Source organism: Micropterus dolomieu, linkage group LG15 (assembly GCF_021292245.1).
Source record: "Micropterus dolomieu isolate WLL.071019.BEF.003 ecotype Adirondacks linkage group LG15, ASM2129224v1, whole genome shotgun sequence".
NCBI classification, from domain to species: domain Eukaryota; kingdom Metazoa; phylum Chordata; class Actinopteri; order Centrarchiformes; family Centrarchidae; genus Micropterus; species Micropterus dolomieu.
The window spans coordinates 511,021-529,187 of NC_060164.1; the positions used below are offsets into that span (position 1 = coordinate 511,021).

Genomic DNA, 18,167 nt, shown 5'->3' on the forward strand with positions numbered 1-18,167 from the left:
GAGAGGGCAAGTCAAGTCTCTGAGCGAGAGTCCAAGTCAAGTCTCTGAGCAACAGTCCAAGTCAAGTCTCTGAGCAACAGTCCAAGTCAAGTCTCAAGTCTCTGAGCAACAGTCCAAGTCAAGTCTCTGAGCAAGAGTCCATTTCAAGTCTCAAGTCTCTGAGCAAGAGTCCAAGTCAAGTCTCTGAGCAAGAGTCCAAGTCAAGTCTCTGAGCAACAGTCCAAGTCAAGTCTCTGAGCAACAGTCCAAGTCAAGTCTCAAGTCTCTGAGCAAGAGTCCAAGTCAAGTCTCTGAGTGAGAGGGCAAGTCAAGTCTCTGAGCGAGAGTCCAAGTCAAGTCTCAAGTCTCTGAGCAACAGTCCAAGTCAAGTCTCTGAGCGAGAGGGCAAGTCAAGTCTCTGAGCGAGAGTCCAAGTCAAGTCTCTGAGCAACAGTCCAAGTCAAGTCTCTGAGCAACAGTCCAAGTCAAGTCTCTGAGCGAGAGTCCAAGTCAAGTCTCTGAGCAACAGTCCAAGTCAAGTCTCTGAGCAACAGTCCAAGTCAAGTCTCTGAGCAAGAGTCCAAGTCAAGTCTCAAGTCTCTGAGCAACAGTCCAAGTCAAGTCTCAAGTCTCTGAGCAAGAGTCTAAGTCAAGTCTCTGAGCAACAGTCCAAGTCAAGTCTCAAATCTCTGAGCAAGAGTCCAAGTCAAGTCTCTGAGTGAGAGGGCAAGTCAAGTCTCTGAGCAACAGTCCAAGTCAAGTCTCTGAGCAACAGTCCAAGTCAAGTCTCAAATCTCTGAGCAAGAGTCCAAGTCAAGTCTCTGAGTGAGAGGGCAAGTCAAGTCTCTGAGCAACAGTCCAAGTCAAGTCTCTGAGCAACAGTCCAAGTCAAGTCTCTGAGCAACAGTCCAAGTCAAGTCTCAAGTCTCTGAGCAAGAGTCCAAGTCAAGTCTCTGAGTGAGAGGGCAAGTCAAGTCTCTGAGCAACAGTCCAAGTCAAGTCTCAAGTCTCTGAGCAACAGTCCAAGTCAAGTCTCTGAGCGAGAGGGCAAGTCAAGTCTCTGAGCAACAGTCCAAGTCAAGTCTCAAGTCTCTGAGCAAGAGTCCAAGTCAAGTCTCTGAGCGAGAGGGCAAGTCAAGTCTCTGAGCGAGAGTCCAAGTCAAGTCTCTGAGCAACAGTCCAAGTCAAGTCTCTGAGCAACAGTCCAAGTCAAGTCTCAAGTCTCTGAGCAAGAGTCCAAGTCAAGTCTCTGAGCAACAGTCCAAGTCAAGTCTCTGAGCGAGAGGGCAAGTCAAGTCTCTGAGCAAGAGTCCAAGTCAAGTCTCAAGTCTCTGAGCAACAGTCCAAGTCAAGTCTCAAGTCTCTGAGCAAGAGTCCAAGTCAAGTCTCAAGTCTCTGAGCGAGAAGTCAAGTCTCAAGTCTCTGAGCAACAGTCCAAGTCAAGTCTCTGAGCAACAGTCCAAGTCAAGTCTCAAATCTCTGAGCAAGAGTCCAAGTCAAGTCTCTGAGTGAGAGGGCAAGTCAAGTCTCTGAGCAACAGTCCAAGTCAAGTCTCTGAGCAACAGTCCAAGTCAAGTCTCTGAGCAAGAGTCCAAGTCAAGTCTCAAGTCTCTGAGCAACAGTCCAAGTCAAGTCTCTGAGCAACAGTCCATTTCAAGTCTCAAGTCTCTGAGCAAGAGTCCAAGTCAAGTCTCAAGTCACTGAGCTAGAGTCCAAGTCAAGTCTCAAGTCTCTGAGCAGGAGTCCAAGTCAAGTCTCAAGTCTCTCAGCAAGAGTCCAAGTCAAGTCTCTGAGCGAGAGGGCAAGTCAAGTCTCTGAAAAAGAGTCCAAGTTTCAAGTCACTCATGGTTATAATGAATGTTGTATCAGCTGGCTTTCACATCACATGGCTTTTGTTTAGAATTGATTGTTTGTTTTGCCTTTGTGAACGCAAATTAGATCAACTAGAAATCGAAAACAATTTATCATCCTCACATTGGTTTGATTCAGGAACCGGACCTTTGTGCATCATGAGTGTGTGAGGTAATGTTGGTATAGGTGAACTGAGAAAAGAAGGGTGTTCTTTTTTTCTGGAGAGGGAAGGGTGGGGGTGTTGTGGTGGTGTAGAGACAGACAGGAGTGTTGGACCTGGAAACGTCTGTGCACTCGCTGTGGAAAAGCAGCTCAGGGAGGCGCTAACATTTCCATCTATGCCAAACCAAGCATTAGACTCCACCTCTTTTTCCACCGTGACTGAAAGAGTGTATATGTGTGTGTCTTTGCAGTAATTTCTGTGCATATATTTTTAACTCATCTATTAAAGGGTTGGGTCACCCAAATTACGAAAGACATATTTTCTCACGTCCCCTCTAATGGCATGTTCCATGCATATGGGAATGAAACAAACTCATCAAAGCTGCATTATCTGATTTTGTTTTGACCACATGGAGGAAGCTGAACAAGCTTAAAACACAAATTAATTGACATGTTATCAGTTTACAGAATCATTATGACACAGGAAAGTCTTGTACAGTACAATAATACTAAATTATTAATAATGGATAATATAAAAATTATTCTAAAAATGAATGATTGGTTCATTATCTTGCTCCCCGTCCCTTACTTTGAAAATGCTGTTTTCAGTTTTATAACCTTATCTTATCTGTTCAACAGTTTCCTGTTGGCTTAATTCTTCTCACACATTTACTCCACAACCACAATTTTGACAAAACCACTTGACACAGTGACTCAGGCATACTGTTTAAGTATATATTCAGTGTTTTGCATTTTATTTAATGGGAAAAGGACAAAATTTGCTACAAAACATCCTAATAGTGCTTTGATAAAACCCCAAGCAGTGCAACAGCACCAAAACCCAGACATCATTACAATGATCATCCTCATTGCCAGCAGCAGTGTCACTGCAAACACTTGTTATTATTACCATGTTTATAAAGAATGCATATTAAATCATACCGAAGGCTGACTGAATTTACATGTCTGCACTTTACACATTTGTCTGAAAACATCTCTTTCCACACAAACACTCCCTCAGTGAAATTCAACTGGTGTTAAGTGTCGTTATGGTGTGTTTTGCTGGTTGGTCATCTCTTTCTCAGATCCTTCTTGTCTGGTAATCTTTGTAAAAATAAATTGGAAATGTCCAAGCTGATGTCACCCTGATTACATCACTATGGCATCATCAGGATTATATTTTCTAAGACTGGACAATGCTCCTCCAGAGCCAGAGAAGACAGAATTGTTTTCAGACTGAGTTGGACTAACTAGTAAACTGACCTTTCTGTGTAAAAATCTGTGGAGTGTCCCTTTAAAGCAGCTGGTAGGGCAAGATATGGCTGTCAAAGACCAGCTGAGACCGTTCAGGTTTCATCAGGGATCTAAATACCAAAGGTTAAAATAACCTACTGAATATCACTTCAGCTCAAAAGTAGGCTTTATCGGGCCATCTTACAATAAACTCACAGTCCCTGACACCCTATTAGCCAGTTGGCTAAGGTTCTACTAGTGAAGTTGGAGGTCTTTGAGTAATGAGCAACAGTGGTTTTGTTACTGTAATTAGCAGGCTAAACAGTACCTGCTGTGCAAGTAGAAAGCAGCATTAGCATGCTGGTGCTAAATGAGCCTACTGGCTAATTAGACAGCTAACTAGCAGCATGTATATCACTATATTTAAAGGATGTTAGGATTTTTCCTGCCTATCATACGTACAATACTCACATTATATGTACTTTGAAAGAGCCATAGTCCCTGTTATCGTCCCTCCGCTCCATACTACCCATGTAGCATGCCCTTTGTAGCTACGCTGTAAGAAATGCGGACAATATGCACAGACCTTCCAAAGTGTTTTTAGTAAAAAATTACCTTTTGTGTTTCCTCTCAATGTTCTATTTCTACTTTCTGCTGTCTAAAAACATATACAGCATACAGTCCTGTCTGCCTAGTGTTATTACACCTCAACTTGCCCAGGGACTTGCCTTTTCTAAGACGTAATATTTAGCCCCCGAATGTCTAGGGCTCATAGAAAATGGTGTTTGTTAGAGGCAGCTAAAAATACTTAATAAATGACACTAGATAAATTTTCTTTTAACTACAGTCCTCTTCATACGAACAAGCCATACTGGTGAGAAAGGCACTGTTCCAAGACAGGATTATTAGTTATAAGCGTAGTTAGAAATGTCAGTGGTATTCTGAATGATGCTTTCTTTCAGAACCCAGAAGTTCTGGTTTTCTTTGGCTCTTTATACTCACTTGATTAAGTGAATGCACACCCCTAGAGCCTCAAATTAGCTTGCATGACATAAAATAGACACAGTACAGCTGCTGTTTTGTGTGTTTTAATGAGCCTTGTTGAAGGAGAATTTCTATCACTGCTTTGGAACAGACAATAAAGTTATCTATCCATCTATCTATGTTTGCTGTGTAGTGAATTGCTATAGGCAAGCATGAAGAGGAGGAATCATTATACTGTAGCAACTGCTAACTCTTTCAACGTACATATAACATGTGACGATTGTTTTTAGATAGTCTTAAAAAAAATCTGAACCAATCCTTTAACCCTTACAAGCCAGACCGTTTTCATGCATCTCCATGTTTGCATCAATGGTGGTTAAGAAAGTCTTTGTTATCTATGTACAAAGCCTCTACAGTATTCTTCAGTCCAACACACTTTGCTGTTGACCTTCATATTTCTCTGTGTATGTGACTGTTGAGCTACTATAATCTGTACGGCTGATCAGTGACAAGTAACAGTTTCACTAAATATTAAATGCAACAACGCAAAAACAAGGATTAAACAACAGATTATTTACATTTCTTTGGGAAATGTGTTCAACTGAAGAGTTCAGAAAGAAGCAGATAAATAGTAGTACACAAACAACAAAAAAGAAGTCTGCTACGGAGGTAAGAAGGTAACAAACATTTATAAAGAGCGCTAATATAAATATAAAAACCTACAAACAGAAGAAATAGTTGTGTTTGTGTGAGGCAAGGGCGTTGAAACCTACTCAAAAATGTAAATGGCTTTAATTTATGTGAAAACCTTTTTTTATATTTTAAGCAAGATATGCATTTTATTTTATTTAGTGGAATAATGACATGACTTTAGAGATTAATCTTTTCACTGTTCATACGCACCGTCAGTCTTTCGGAACTTTCTGATAATTTTGAAGAAGAAAATTCTCAATTAGGAGTTTCAAAAACATCTGAATCCTGAAATTAAAGACAAAATCCTTCTAAAGGTGTATTCAGACTGGACCTGAAGCCAAGTTTACAGCTGCTTTTTAAGTCAATGCAAACATGTGAGAGCACAGATTTGCCCTGGCAGCGCAGATTAAGCTGAAAAAACATCTGTGTGGATTCAAAACATGAGCGAAAGATTTGGGCTTATCGCCATGACTTTAATCCATGAATGTGCAGAGAAAAGAAAAATGAATAGCAGTGTGGTAGAAAATAACAAAGAATGGAATTCTGGTGCATTTTGACATCAGACAGAGGCTCAACTGTCACACAAACACAGGACACTGATTTGCTTTGCTAGCTCGGTTGTCACCTGTTTGGGGCAAAATAGAAGTCACTCCAGCAGCCAATTAATGCAAAGAACAACATCAGCCCCATGTCCAGTCTGAGCACACCTTTAATCCTACTTTCATCTTTGAATTCAGACCAAATTTTGAACCCATAAGAACCAGTTGCAGACATAACGTTCACAAACAAACATGGACACTCACATCAGCCAAAGTCTGTTGTTCAAGATAACTAAACCCAGTTTTAAAGAATCTAATTGTCGATGAAAGGTGTTTTAACCCTCACACGACCAACTCTGCACTCGAAAAAGCTGCCTTAAAGCATCAGCTGATGTGATACTCGCTCCCACATTTACCATTCATCCCACAATGACACAAACACAGGATGTTTTTCTGCACATGGCCTCAACCCTCTGTAGAATTAGTCATTTACAAGTGACCTGTTTTTACTGTGGGTGCATGTCAGTTCTGGTGCTGCATAAAGAGCATTCAATTCAAATGATTATGACCACCAAAACATAATTGGAAGAGAAAAATGGCTCGTGCTGCCCATTTAAATTAAGTACAAATATTTGAATGCTCTGTCACATGAACAAAACAAATGGCACATTTTCTATTAAATAACGTCTAACCTAAGACACCTTTTTACAATTTACAAGGTCAACTTTTTTTTAATAAAACACTCATTCTGCAATGAAATGTAACTGCAGACAAATTGGATTTCAACTATTATTAAAAAAACTGAATGAATTAAAGTGCAATGCATTACCCAGGTTACTGGTTCTATTTCCACAACCTGCCTCCACAGAAAGCATGATTTCTATGTGTGTGTTGGTTTCAGTATGGCTTAGTGTGTCTGGGGAAGGACTGCCATCTATTGGTTAAACTATAAAAAAACATGTGCATTACACCTGTCCCATCTAGTCCTAGGTAAGTGTGTTGTGTGTGTGTGTGTGTGTGGATGTGTGTTAACAGCAATTCAACTACAGTGTCCCAAAAAGGTTGCACGCCCATTTTTCATATTAGTCCAGAGGTTTGAAACAGAAATATTTTCCAAAAATATACTTTTTATATTCATCTATCTTGCAGATGGATCATAAAAATATTCCTTGTAGTAAGAGCTTAAGATAACAGTAAAATGGAGGTTAGACCTCGATCCAGCACTTCCGTCCTATCTGATGTTTTCCAAACTAATACTGACAGATCAATCTGGTTAAAAATAAATGGTGAAAAGTGCAAATATTCACATGAATAAAAACAGGAACTGGCCAACTTTGCTTTTAGGGGTGATAGTGAATGGGGTTCTGATGTCTGTTGTTGTAAATGTTAACATCCTGTGGAGTTCATGATGGCATTCTGAGCTGCTCCGACAAATGATCCTTTCTTCACTGGTGCAGTTTGATCTGTCCAAGCTGCACATGAAGCTCTGAAGTCTGTCGTCTCTTTAGGTCCCTTCTGTCGTCTTCAGTGAAGCTGGGATGGACAGTAATGGATAAGCTACAGCTGAGCTTCTGGCATTTGTATCCGATGTCGGTTGAATTCAATCTTTCAAAACATTGATGAGTTATTTATAGAAAACCTGATTATTCTGAGAATGCTGTTTCCTTTAATGTACATTTTATATTGCCAAGTCCGACAACCTGCTGTTAGCATCTGACATCAAGACTGACCATCATATCTCAGTGCCTGCCCTGTCACATCTGTGCCAAGGTGAAGCTTCCACGACACTCCATACTGATTTTAAGCTTTTGTGTCTACAGTTTGTGCGTGAGCCTTCGGGCAAAGAACCAGGGCAGTATGTTTGAGTTAGGGTTATAGACAGCCCTTGTAAGAATCTAGGGCAGAATAAAGTGTCCATTTAAACTACATGGGGTGTCTGCATACACAGATGTCTATGTCTGTCGGCGCAAACCCTCACAGACGTGGGCAGAAGACAAAATTTACACTCCAGCACGTGGAAGCGTTAAGTCAAAGACAGAGGCCTTTAGTTCCACAGTGGTGTGGTGCAGTAGAATGTGCAAAACTGGTAATGGGGCTGAAAAGGTGGCACTCAATAAAAAAACTAAGGTTTTTAATCTGTAACATTCCAGTTCACCACTAAATCCATCAGCCTCCAGACAAACTGATATTTACCCCCAGCTGCTGACACAAATCTGAGGAGAATCATTTCAGTCCATCATCTCAAAAATGTGTTAAGTTTATTAAGTGGTTTATTAACCACTTAAATTTTTATGTTTATAGCCAAAAAAAATTTTAATAAGATGAAATCAATAAAATATAAACTCATAGGATTTTAAAGCCCTGTATCATTTCCTCCTATTGATTCTTACATCATATGTGGTACGGTTTAATGACTTAACAGTGAGCTTATTTTAGATTTTAATCATTCAAATTACTCCTATGATGTCAGTGTTGTATTTATACCTCATGACTTTATCCACATTGATCACATAGTAATATACGTTCTGTTGTAGCTACTCAACACCGTATTTATGGTATTTTTCTCAATATAATATTACAGGGACAACTGTCCAGAGTCTCTCTAAATAATGCAGAATGTCTGCCAGTTGTCTGTGCAGGCAGAATATTCATAACACATGCACATCAGGATTGACACATCCAGTGTGGCAGTGTGGGCCAGAACAAATGTTTTGGGGGTTTCCACCAGGTCACCACAGTGAAACAATAAGGTCAGATATTGGAGAGCATTCAGCCTCATTTGGTTACATTTTAGCCTCTCCGTGCATGATGTTCTGGCGCCATTGGGGGGAGGGGCTTACTTTTAACCCATTCACCATGACCATTAGAAGACGTCATGGCCAGTACCACTGTAGGTGTTACGATGCAGCCACGCAACGAGCAGCTCAGTCAACGACTCTTCTGAAAGCCTTTCATTTCCTACAGAGAGTTCAGCAACAGGAGAAACTCTTCTGTTGTGTTTGTCAACAAGCCCGCCAGTGCTGCTTTACTGACTACAGAACTTTGTGTTGTCTGGTAAGAGCAAAATACAACATACCAGCTCTGGAGCAGTTGCATCCATTTGTGGAGATGAATATTTTCTGTTTACCTTTGCACACTGTGTCCTAATTAGCTCTTGTGGGCAAGCTACTTTATGTTAACTCATCAAAATTGATCACTGCAGACTAGAGTTGTAGAAGTAACTGGAGCATGTGACCATCACCAAAGTTACTCACAGTAAGTTCCAGCAGTCAGGACTTCCTAGTAAGAGACTAGTGGTCAGAGACCACTGTCAGGTGAACTGAAACTGAGTGGATGGACTGTTTCCAAGCTGTAGGTTGGGATATTTAAAGTCAATGTGTGATGGCTTTTGTTTGGTTATCTTGATGTGGTCAATGGATCCATTCCAAAGCCACATGATCTTTTGCATCTAAACCACCAAATCCAAATGAAGCAGTGAATGAAGATACATCCGAAATACTTTAGTCTAGCAATCTGGCCAGACTGCTACACCAGAAACAAATCCTTGGCATGAAAACGAAACAGGGTTATGACCAAATCTTAAGCTGCTCGACTTCTCTGCGATGCGGATCTCTGTGATGTCACTGCGGGAGCCAGTGGGCTGGATGATACCGTCTGAGCCCTGGAAGAACAGCAGCAGAGTAGTAATTGTGGAGCTGGTGCTAACGGTGAGATGATGGTGGTGGTGGTGGTGTGACTGTTGTCAGTTTTCAGCCAGTGACAGTGCCAGAGCTGCCTGCAGTGCTGCCTCTTCATCAATGCTGTAGTCCTGACAAAACACAACAAAAGAACAAAAACTGCAAGTGACTACAACCACACAATGCAAACCTAATCTAAAACAACGCATACAGTATATAGGCCATCCATTATTTAAGGAGGCTGATCCACAGGAAGTTAGTATTTACTGTATATGTGCAAGATAAAAGTCATTTTATGTGACTATATGTACTAAACACCGTGGACAATGTGAGCATTTTTTACTATAGTCTGTAAAACGCAGATCAAACCAGGGGCCCCTGAGCCAAGATTAGCCCCCTGCTTAAATACTACCTGGCCACTGTGGGATGATTTTAATAAACTCATTTAAAATAAGTTTAAGAAATAAGAAATAAGCAACATACAGTATCTCACAAAAATGAGTACACCCCTCATATTTTTGTAAATATCTTATTCTATCTTTTCATGTGACAACACTGAAGAAATGACACTTTGCTACAACGTAAAGTAGTGAGTGTGCAGTTTGTATAACAGTGTAAATTTGGAGAATCTAACGATGTGTAGAAGAAGTGAGAGAATATGTTTTCTTTTAGCATTGTTAAAATTTCATTTCCTTTCAGTAGAAGATACAAATAATGTTTGAAAGGACAAAACAAATTGTGACAGCACTGGACTTACAACAAAGGTGTCATAAGAGAACTTGTGTCTGTGGAGGAGATGCTGGAGGAAGTTGGAGCTCTTATAGCTGGGGTCTCCCCACGGCATGGCTGAACACACCGGACACACCTGCAGATGCAAACACAGCTCATTTGGTCCATGCTCCACATGGATCTATAAAAATCTGGGCCTGCAAAGTATAAGTAGTATCTGTAAAGCACGCTGCTGCTTTAGTTCACATGCACTTTACTTCACACCGTCACTGGCTCGAGAGAACTGAACTGCAGCCACAGAATGAGGGGGTTAAAGTGTGCAGTGAGTAAGAAGATCAGGGTAGTTATCAGTCAACACACTGAACTGACTTGTGAAGTAAGTCATTTTTCTGCTCTCTGTCCTTTTTCCTCGTCACATTTAAAAGTACATGTTTGGTCATGTATGCATTTGTTAGAGAGCAGACAGGAGAAAGCAGTCTGCTCAGCACCTCAAACCTCTTCACCTTTTTCCAGATGATCTAGGCTAACTGTTGTTTAAATAACAATAACTTTAGATTATATATTAAAGTTCCTGATAACTGCAGTGCCTTGTTGCTAAATGTTACAGCGCATCCCGACAGCAAGGTCACCAGTTCAATTCCAGCCGGGGATCTTTGTTTTGTATCATACCCCCTCGTTCTCCCCCTGTTTCCTGTCATCCTCTTCACTGTCAACTGTCCAATAAAGGTGAACATGCCCAAAACAAACACCTTCCTAAGAACCTCAAATGGTTCCCAGAAATCCTAAAATGTTCATGCACTTACTGGAAGCACTTCCTATGATGTAGGATCACCTGAGTTGGTCTAGATAATGTCATCTAGCATCTGACATAGTCGTCTCTTACCACTTTATTAGGGTCATTGCGGTGGTTGTCCATACAGTGCTTCACCAGTTCCTGCTGGTCCAGGTTTCTGGCCCCACAGAACGGACACACAAATGTTGACCGGTTTGGAATATTGCTACATATGGGAGGACACACATACACAAAGTGAAGACATGAATTACCTCCATCCATCCATCGTCAACAGCTGAATTACTGATAGCAGCTAATTCAATCCTGCTAACTGGTCTTGGCATTTTATAGGTGCTGGCCTCTAATGACTCACAATGTTCACTTTGTGTACATGTACAACCTATCACATATTTTCTGATTTGCCTAGGAGTTTATTTCACAAGGTGAGTCAGACTATATATGGAATGGAATGTCTGCAGTCTGCTGGAGCTATAGAGAGTTACAGAGAGACAGCCCTGCTTCCACATTAGCTTCTGTATTTCATAGAGGGTTGGTCAGGTCAGAGAGTGCGTACCTTGGTATAGGTTGGGAGGTGGGTACCACAGGGACAAACTTGGGACAGTTGGCTATCTGCTCCTGTACTTTACAACAGGAGGCAATGTGAGACCTCATCTTTACCAGAGCCACCTGAGAACAGACATGTGCACACTATTAGAACTGTATATCAATAACAATTATCCAAGAATAGCGGCTCCCCTGCAAGGCGTGACTTCATCAGCTTTATCAGTGTCACTTGCTTCACATCTTCACAGAGGACTCAGACTGCTCAGCTGTTCTGTCCTTACATCCACATCGCCAACAGTTTACATCACAATCATGATATCAGGTTATTTATGTCAATCAATGATATGTGTTTTGGTTTTGTTAGTAATTATATTATATGTTGAAAATGTCTTATTATATTTATTGTTGTTCATTTCTTTTCTAAAATGTCTTGCACCTGAAAGGTTTTCACAGTAGCAGTAAATAAATAAATGCTTTTTATCAATGGAGAGTTGCACCTGTGACTGTTTTGCCATGGGGAATGAAGGGTCAGTATCTACCTTCTTGCTACAGCCCCTGCAGGGTGCTTTGTAAGAAGCCAGCTGCTTCTCCACGCTGGAGGAGCGCTCCACTTTCTTGGGGTCAAAGGGCACGCGACAGAGAGGGCAGAGGGGCGAGGTCACCTGAAGACATGGCTGCAGACACTCTGCGCAGAACCTGGAACAGCAGACAACAGCAAAAGGTTACATTCTTGCTCACGGGAACTGCAGTGATGGTAACAAAGGAGAGGCCGGCACTGCTTCCTGTCTTTCCTGCTCCACGTGTCCTGCTGCTGCAGGGAGCACCACTCTAACCTTTAGGTCACCTCTGCCCCACAGTTCCACTGATGCACAACAAAAGTACATCACAGAGAGCTAGGTGGGCTGCAGGATCCATCACTAAGGTACCCTACTGGAAGTTGCATTTGCATAATAAGACTGTTGTTCCACAAGACAGAAACTTGAGACTCCTGGATATTTCAATAATAATAGAGAAGAAACTAAAAATTATTTCTATAATCAAATAATTTATTGTTTATTATTCTGCATAAATCAGTTAGCCTATGGAAAGTCAAAATAAACCAGTCTTCAAAAGGCTTTTTCCCAAGACACTGAATTTATAACTACATTAAACAAAATACAAAGTTGCAAACCTATGCATAACCCTCTTCTATAAAGAAGACACCATCCACTTGTGTGAAATTACAATTACCACCATATTCAGAATTCTTCAATCGAAGAAATCCGAAAGAACACTGCCCTGTTGTTGCTCAATTTATCCAAATTTGCTTCACATTGAAGAAGTGACGGATGTACACTACGACACACAGAACCTGTCTCTGCGAGGAACGCTCGGGCCATGACTCATTCTGAGCGAAAATGATCTGTTCAAGGCAGATTCACTCATTCAACAAGTATACGGCAAATGAAAGCTTCAACTGGAGACGCCAGCAGTTTCCCTGTACAGCTGTATGTGTGTGCACGGGCCAGTGAAAAGCAAGCATTAGTGTCAGTGTTTCATCCATCCTCATCAGCAGCAGAGGAGTAAAAATAGCTGCATTCTTCCTCGGACTAGAAATAGAACTGAGGCGACCTGAGGTCTGGGCTGCTCTTTGTTGTTCTTTTCAGCTCCAGACTGAGATAGATTAGAAATGCACATCTCTGGCTAACGCCTCTCTAATTACATATAATGTAAGACGCATGTGATGGATCACCTTGGTTTTAAAATTCCTCTTTACCCCACAGCAACCGCTCATTCAGGTGTAAATCATTATGAAAACAAAGCAAAATACAAAGTGGAGCTCTCAAACACGTACAAGCGTCTAGCTTTCTGTTGGTGTTTTATCCCAATGTCTGCCATAACCTTTCATACAACATGCAGAGTGACAAACTTTTTAGTCAGTGTGATGACTGACAGCTTGCTTAGTTTCATTTTTTGCAGGATTTTGGCCTGGTTTTCTCCCCCATGTGCTGCAGTCAACTGAGGAGGCCTGTGGAGTGCTGCAGACAGCCAGGTGCCTTCTCTGTGTCACATGAGGTCACCTCTCAGTGAGGAGCTTCCCACTAGTGTTCACTGGGACACACTACCACTCCTGAGACACCACTGCAGGGAATCAAGGCCCGGTCTCTGCAGAGTTAGGTGGCAACGGTACTCCTGCACCCTACCACATCTGTTTGACTAAAGGTGTGATAAAGCACATGCAAACAAATACACTTCAGCTGTGCTCATCCCCAGAACATGACACAACTGCCTATTTTGAGTTGGTTGTGTTTTCTGCTGATTAATTAAATAACTTGATAATAAATGCCATACTTGTATATTACACTTAACTATCCACATCTGAGTATGGTGTAATTTTTGTTTCATTACAAAACTGTGCATTTGGACTTAATGTCGATAAAATAAGACATACATGTATTTTATTATGTCTTAATTTTAAAAACACATGCATAATAAAACGGACTGACATTTCTTTTCCAGCCCTGTCAGTGTGTTGCAAACCTGTGAAATAGTGAGACTCACCACTGCCACAGTCTTATCACACAAGATCAAATCAGTTCAGAAAAGCTGCAGTGGATGGTGCATGTGTGGAGAGTGAACAGTGCTGAAAGATAATGCCCAGAGGAAGCAGGAACAAGTAAATGGGACACCTCACATGCCAGGTGATGTGTAAATCTAAACCCATCTGTGTAAATGTATAGCTCGACCTATACTGCATTGTTGAGGTAGGTACTGATAAGGGTCACAAATGAACACTGTTGGTGTGAATCCATTTCATTTGCATATCATCGAATCGTGAGCAAGTTATGTACAGAACAGGACATTTCACAGAGCCGTCTGTCATCACCCATCAACCTGTCCTGTGTATACTGTAAATCACAGTAACTTGATGACATTACGATCCAACAATAGGGCTGAACTATTTTGAAAAAATTGTGATTATTTTGACTGATATTGCAATTGCGATATGATTTTCCGATACTGGAGGGAATTATCTTTTTTACATTATTATTATCATTTCATTGAAAAACATTAAATGGTTATAGTGTGATGTTTGCAGGGAGATGTTTGTAGAATATGGTGTGTAGGCCAGGAGATCTCTGCAGCATGAAAATATTTAATTTAAAAAGGTATTCTGACACACATTTTTCAATTGGAAAATTGTAGTAGGTCATATTGCGATTTGCAGAAGATTTCGATTAATTGTTCAGCCCTATCAAACAACATCCTGGCCTCTGTTTGTAAACCTATTATGTTGCTGGAAAAATCCCTAAACACAGATGCATCTCATTTAAAGCTGGTTTGGCAAAGAATTATTTTCATTTGTAGCACAAAACAACAAAAACAACTATGTGGTTTGAATTCATTATTAGAAGATAATGCTAAATAACCCCATCCACCATCTCCTGGTGTTTAGGATCTAGTCTCAGGTGGATCAGTACCTGCTGAGGCTGCAGACAGGGTTAGCTGTTAACTTACACACACGCGCACAAAGACAAACGAAGCTGCCTGCTTCAATAAACACAACAACACACATCAAAACAAGAAGTAGCTGCTTTACGTGTGAGCGCAGCTGGCGATGCTGACGGGTTTGTGGTAGACCTCCAGGCAGATGGGACAGGAGAACTGGCTCTCGATGCCCTCCGCCGGGGCTGCCAGCGAGCCTGAGCCGCTGCCGGGCTGCTGCTGCTGCGGCTGCTGCTGACGGAGCTGAGCGCTCGCCGAGACAAAGCTCCGGAACATCGCCATCATGCAGCCGGAGAGGATGTGCAGTTGTCGACAACAGCTCGCTGTCCAGCTGCTGTTAGCTAGTGCATTATCCGTACAGCAACTTCAGTGTATGCCGACACAAACATGGTGGCGTTTCAATTTAGCTACGTATCATAAAATAATGTACAACCGACCAAAACATTCCTTTCCCCTGGCTGGAGGAGACACGCCGGAGAAGTAAACATTGGGCTCCGGGCTCGTTGGCGGGTGTCGGCGCGCTGCTCCGAGGGTGACCTGAATAAAAACACAAATCTATAAACCCGCGGAGCGCGTCTCACGCTACATCCACTTGGTTGTCACATTAGCGCTTCTGGAAACGGGCCAGTGAGCGCTCGCGAGCAGCACGAGAAGCTCCAACAACAGCCCTCCACGCGCTTTGCCTGATGGAGCCTGAAGTCCTGCTGCTGACTCACTGACAGCACTGGACTTTTCTTCAGAACTGCAATCCCAGAGGCCACTTCGGAGGCGGAGAATCACCGGGCCTGAATAAAAACAGCCTCGCATTGTTTATAATCACGATTTATTGGTGACGGAAACGGATGCAAAACATTTAGTGACATTGCTTTGTCATGTAATAGCCTACTAGTACTAGAGGGAATAACTTGACATTAGTCATTCATAAGAGTCAACGTGTAAAAATGGCAACTTTATAGGCCTACATATAGGCTAACCATATAATAAATATTTCAGTCGATTATTTCATGACCCCTGCCTTCTATATTTGTCTTCCGTGGTTTCTCTTTTTTTTGTAGGGTAGGCTACATGTGCATGTCTACCAGATTATCTAACAGTGCGTTCTTTGGCAAACATCACTGACAGACACGTTTTGTGAAAGCACTGTCCTTGGTTGGACTTCTCACAGAAAATAATGCTGCATTTGAGGAAGCTTACTTTCCAGGTCACTTTACTGCAGGACATGGTGACTTCTAATTAGGAAATGAACGTGCCAAAACGAGGGGCCAGTAACATTACCCCTGTTAACAACCCGCCTGTGGATGCAGTGGAACATTCCTACCTGGCCACAATCACTAATCACACTTTAAGTTTTAATGAAAACTTCAAGCCAACCCAGCGAGTGTTTTTAATTCTAAAGCTGAGGAAGAGCTTGTCCCAAGGGCATTAAATCTGCACTGAGCCTGAGCTGCTGACTGCACTGCTCAGAAGCACTTTATGATGGCGATGCTACCATTTCAATTCTTTTAGTACTTTTTAACAAACATGCTGTACGCTGTAACGGTTGGGATTAATGCCCATGTCTCTATCAATGTTAGTTTGTTTTCTGTTTTTATTTAGTCTTAGCCCTCTACTGTAAATCAAATTTCCCATTGAGGGACAATAATGTTTGAACCTGAACTTGCCTATTTCCCATTTTCTGTTAAAGCAGTCATTTACTTTATGGAGGCGCAGTAGGCCTACTGCACCTCCATAAAGTTGGGGGACTGAAAAAAAGAAGGTGAAAAGGTACAAAATCAGTTCAGCAAAAACCAAGATATTCGAGCTTTAGTCTGGTATGGGTCAGGCTATCAAAACAGTGCATCTTACATTTCCCACAATGCAGGGAACTTGATAACCTCTGGTAAATGCTCACATCTCTGAAACTCTACGCCCCCAGTTTATATAAATCTGTTGTTTCCATGTGGAGCCAAGGTAACCTTGATGACATCACTATGACATTTTCAGATTTTGGAAAGCCCCTGATAAACAGAAGACATTATTTAGCTGTTTCCACCGGCTGAGGACTCTCTGTGATGAGGAAACTGAACTTGCTGTGCATATGTGACTTACAATGTGTCTGTGCAGGGCAATAGAATGTGCTGGGAGGAGAGGCACTAACACTGCCTGTCATTATAATTCTTGCTAAATCTCTGAGCCAGATTTCTCAAATGCTTCAAGGCTAAGACACTAAACTCTCCACTATCAATCCTGTCTTAATATAACATTTCTGAACAATCCTGAACATATATATGGATCCAGAAACTGGTAGGATGAGTATCAAATCCTGCAGGGCTGCAGGGGAAGTGTCAGTTTTCAACATCAATCTCCTGGCTATGTCCTGGCCTCATGTTAGCTTCTGCTGATCTAAGGATGCATTTTTTTGCACAGAATGACGACTGTGGATTTTGTAGTAGCGCGTCATGTATATAGACATGAAGAATGATTACAGCAACCTACAACTGTGTCAATGAATGCGTAGGCTGTATGAACATGTGATTGTGTGAAGATATACTCCTTTAGGCAAAGACAGTCAGAGAGACAGAAATGAAGACTCAGTATAGATCGAAGTAAAAGCAGTGTGGATAAAGAGACCAGGGGGAAGAGACCATTTTTGTTCCTCTACGTACAATACTGCACTTTGTAGAGATGGGTGAAAAAACGTCAAACATCTTAAGATTGGACACTAGGCATCATAAAATAGAAAACCATAATACAAGGAGCAGGGATTGTAAATAACAGACTTTAAATGAATGAATAAAATGCACTGATTCAGTGTCATGCAGTGAGAAGGATCTGTTAATTTAAGATTTAAAAGTTAGGCTATTTTGCAGAGAGGTTCAGGAGATAAATGTATAAATGTTTCGTCAGATAATTTATTAACAAAAGCTATAAACAAGTTGGTTGGCAATGTGAAAAGTGCACGAGTAATGAGAAATGGAGCACTGATGGTTTTTTGCAGGGACACTGATCAGCAAGGGAAGGCTGTTCGGCTTAACAAAATTGAAGGTAAGGGAGTGCAAGGATCATTGATCAACAATAATACAAAGAAGGTTCGAGGAGTCATTTCGGGAATACCCACAAATATGTCAGTAGAACAAGTCAAGGAAAATGTGGAAGGAGTACAGGTAGCTGAGGCAAAACGCTTGAAAACAACACGTAATGGTGAAAGATGTGACAGCTTGTCTGTTATGATTGTTTTTGATGAGGAAAGTCTACCATCTAAGGTATATATAGGTTATATGTGCTACGATGTCAAACATTATGTTCCCCCACCTCTGAGGTGCTTTAAGTGTCAAAAATATGGACATGTAGCAGCTGTATGTAAGGGCAAACAAAGGTGTGGAAGATGCGGTGGTGAACATGAGTACGGGAAATGCGTAAATGGAGCTAAGCTAAAATGCTGTAACTGTGGAGGAGAACACAGCTCGGCCTACAGGGGATGTGAGGCTAGTAAGAGAGCTGTAGAAATACAGAGAATTA

The 18,167-nt window shown here is 41.5% G+C and overlaps 1 protein-coding gene across 1 annotated transcript; it reads right to left on the reverse strand.

The window, feature by feature from the left end:
* Nucleotides 1–2,713: 2,713 nt before the first annotated feature.
* Nucleotides 2,714–15,292, reverse strand: LOC123984156 (E3 ubiquitin-protein ligase RNF166). The gene is made up of 6 exons (XM_046070878.1): nucleotides 14,764–15,292; nucleotides 11,723–11,879; nucleotides 11,194–11,306; nucleotides 10,731–10,845; nucleotides 9,876–9,983; nucleotides 2,714–9,249 (listed from the first exon to the last, which is right to left on the reverse strand). The coding sequence occupies exons 1-6, from the start codon at nucleotides 14,952–14,954 to the stop codon at nucleotides 9,184–9,186; spliced, it is 750 nt and encodes a 249-aa protein (XP_045926834.1). The 5' UTR covers nucleotides 14,955–15,292; the 3' UTR covers nucleotides 2,714–9,183.
* Between the last annotated feature and the right edge of the window lie 2,875 nt (nucleotides 15,293–18,167).

What these genes read in the sequence shown, in the direction of transcription:
- LOC123984156 (XM_046070878.1), bottom strand. Translation starts at nt 14,954, where the DNA reads ATGATGGCGATGTTCCGGAGCTTTGTCTCGGCGAGCGCTCAGCTCCGT. An exon ending in ATCGCCAGCTGCGCTCACAC is followed by an intron (nt 11,880 to 14,763) that starts GTAAAGCAGCTA and finishes CTGCTGTTCCAG; the next exon opens with GTTCTGCGCAGAGTGTCTGC. An exon ending in TCTCTTATGACACCTTTGTT is followed by an intron (nt 9,250 to 9,875) that starts GTAAGTCCAGTG and finishes GTGTTTTGTCAG; the next exon opens with GACTACAGCATTGATGAAGA.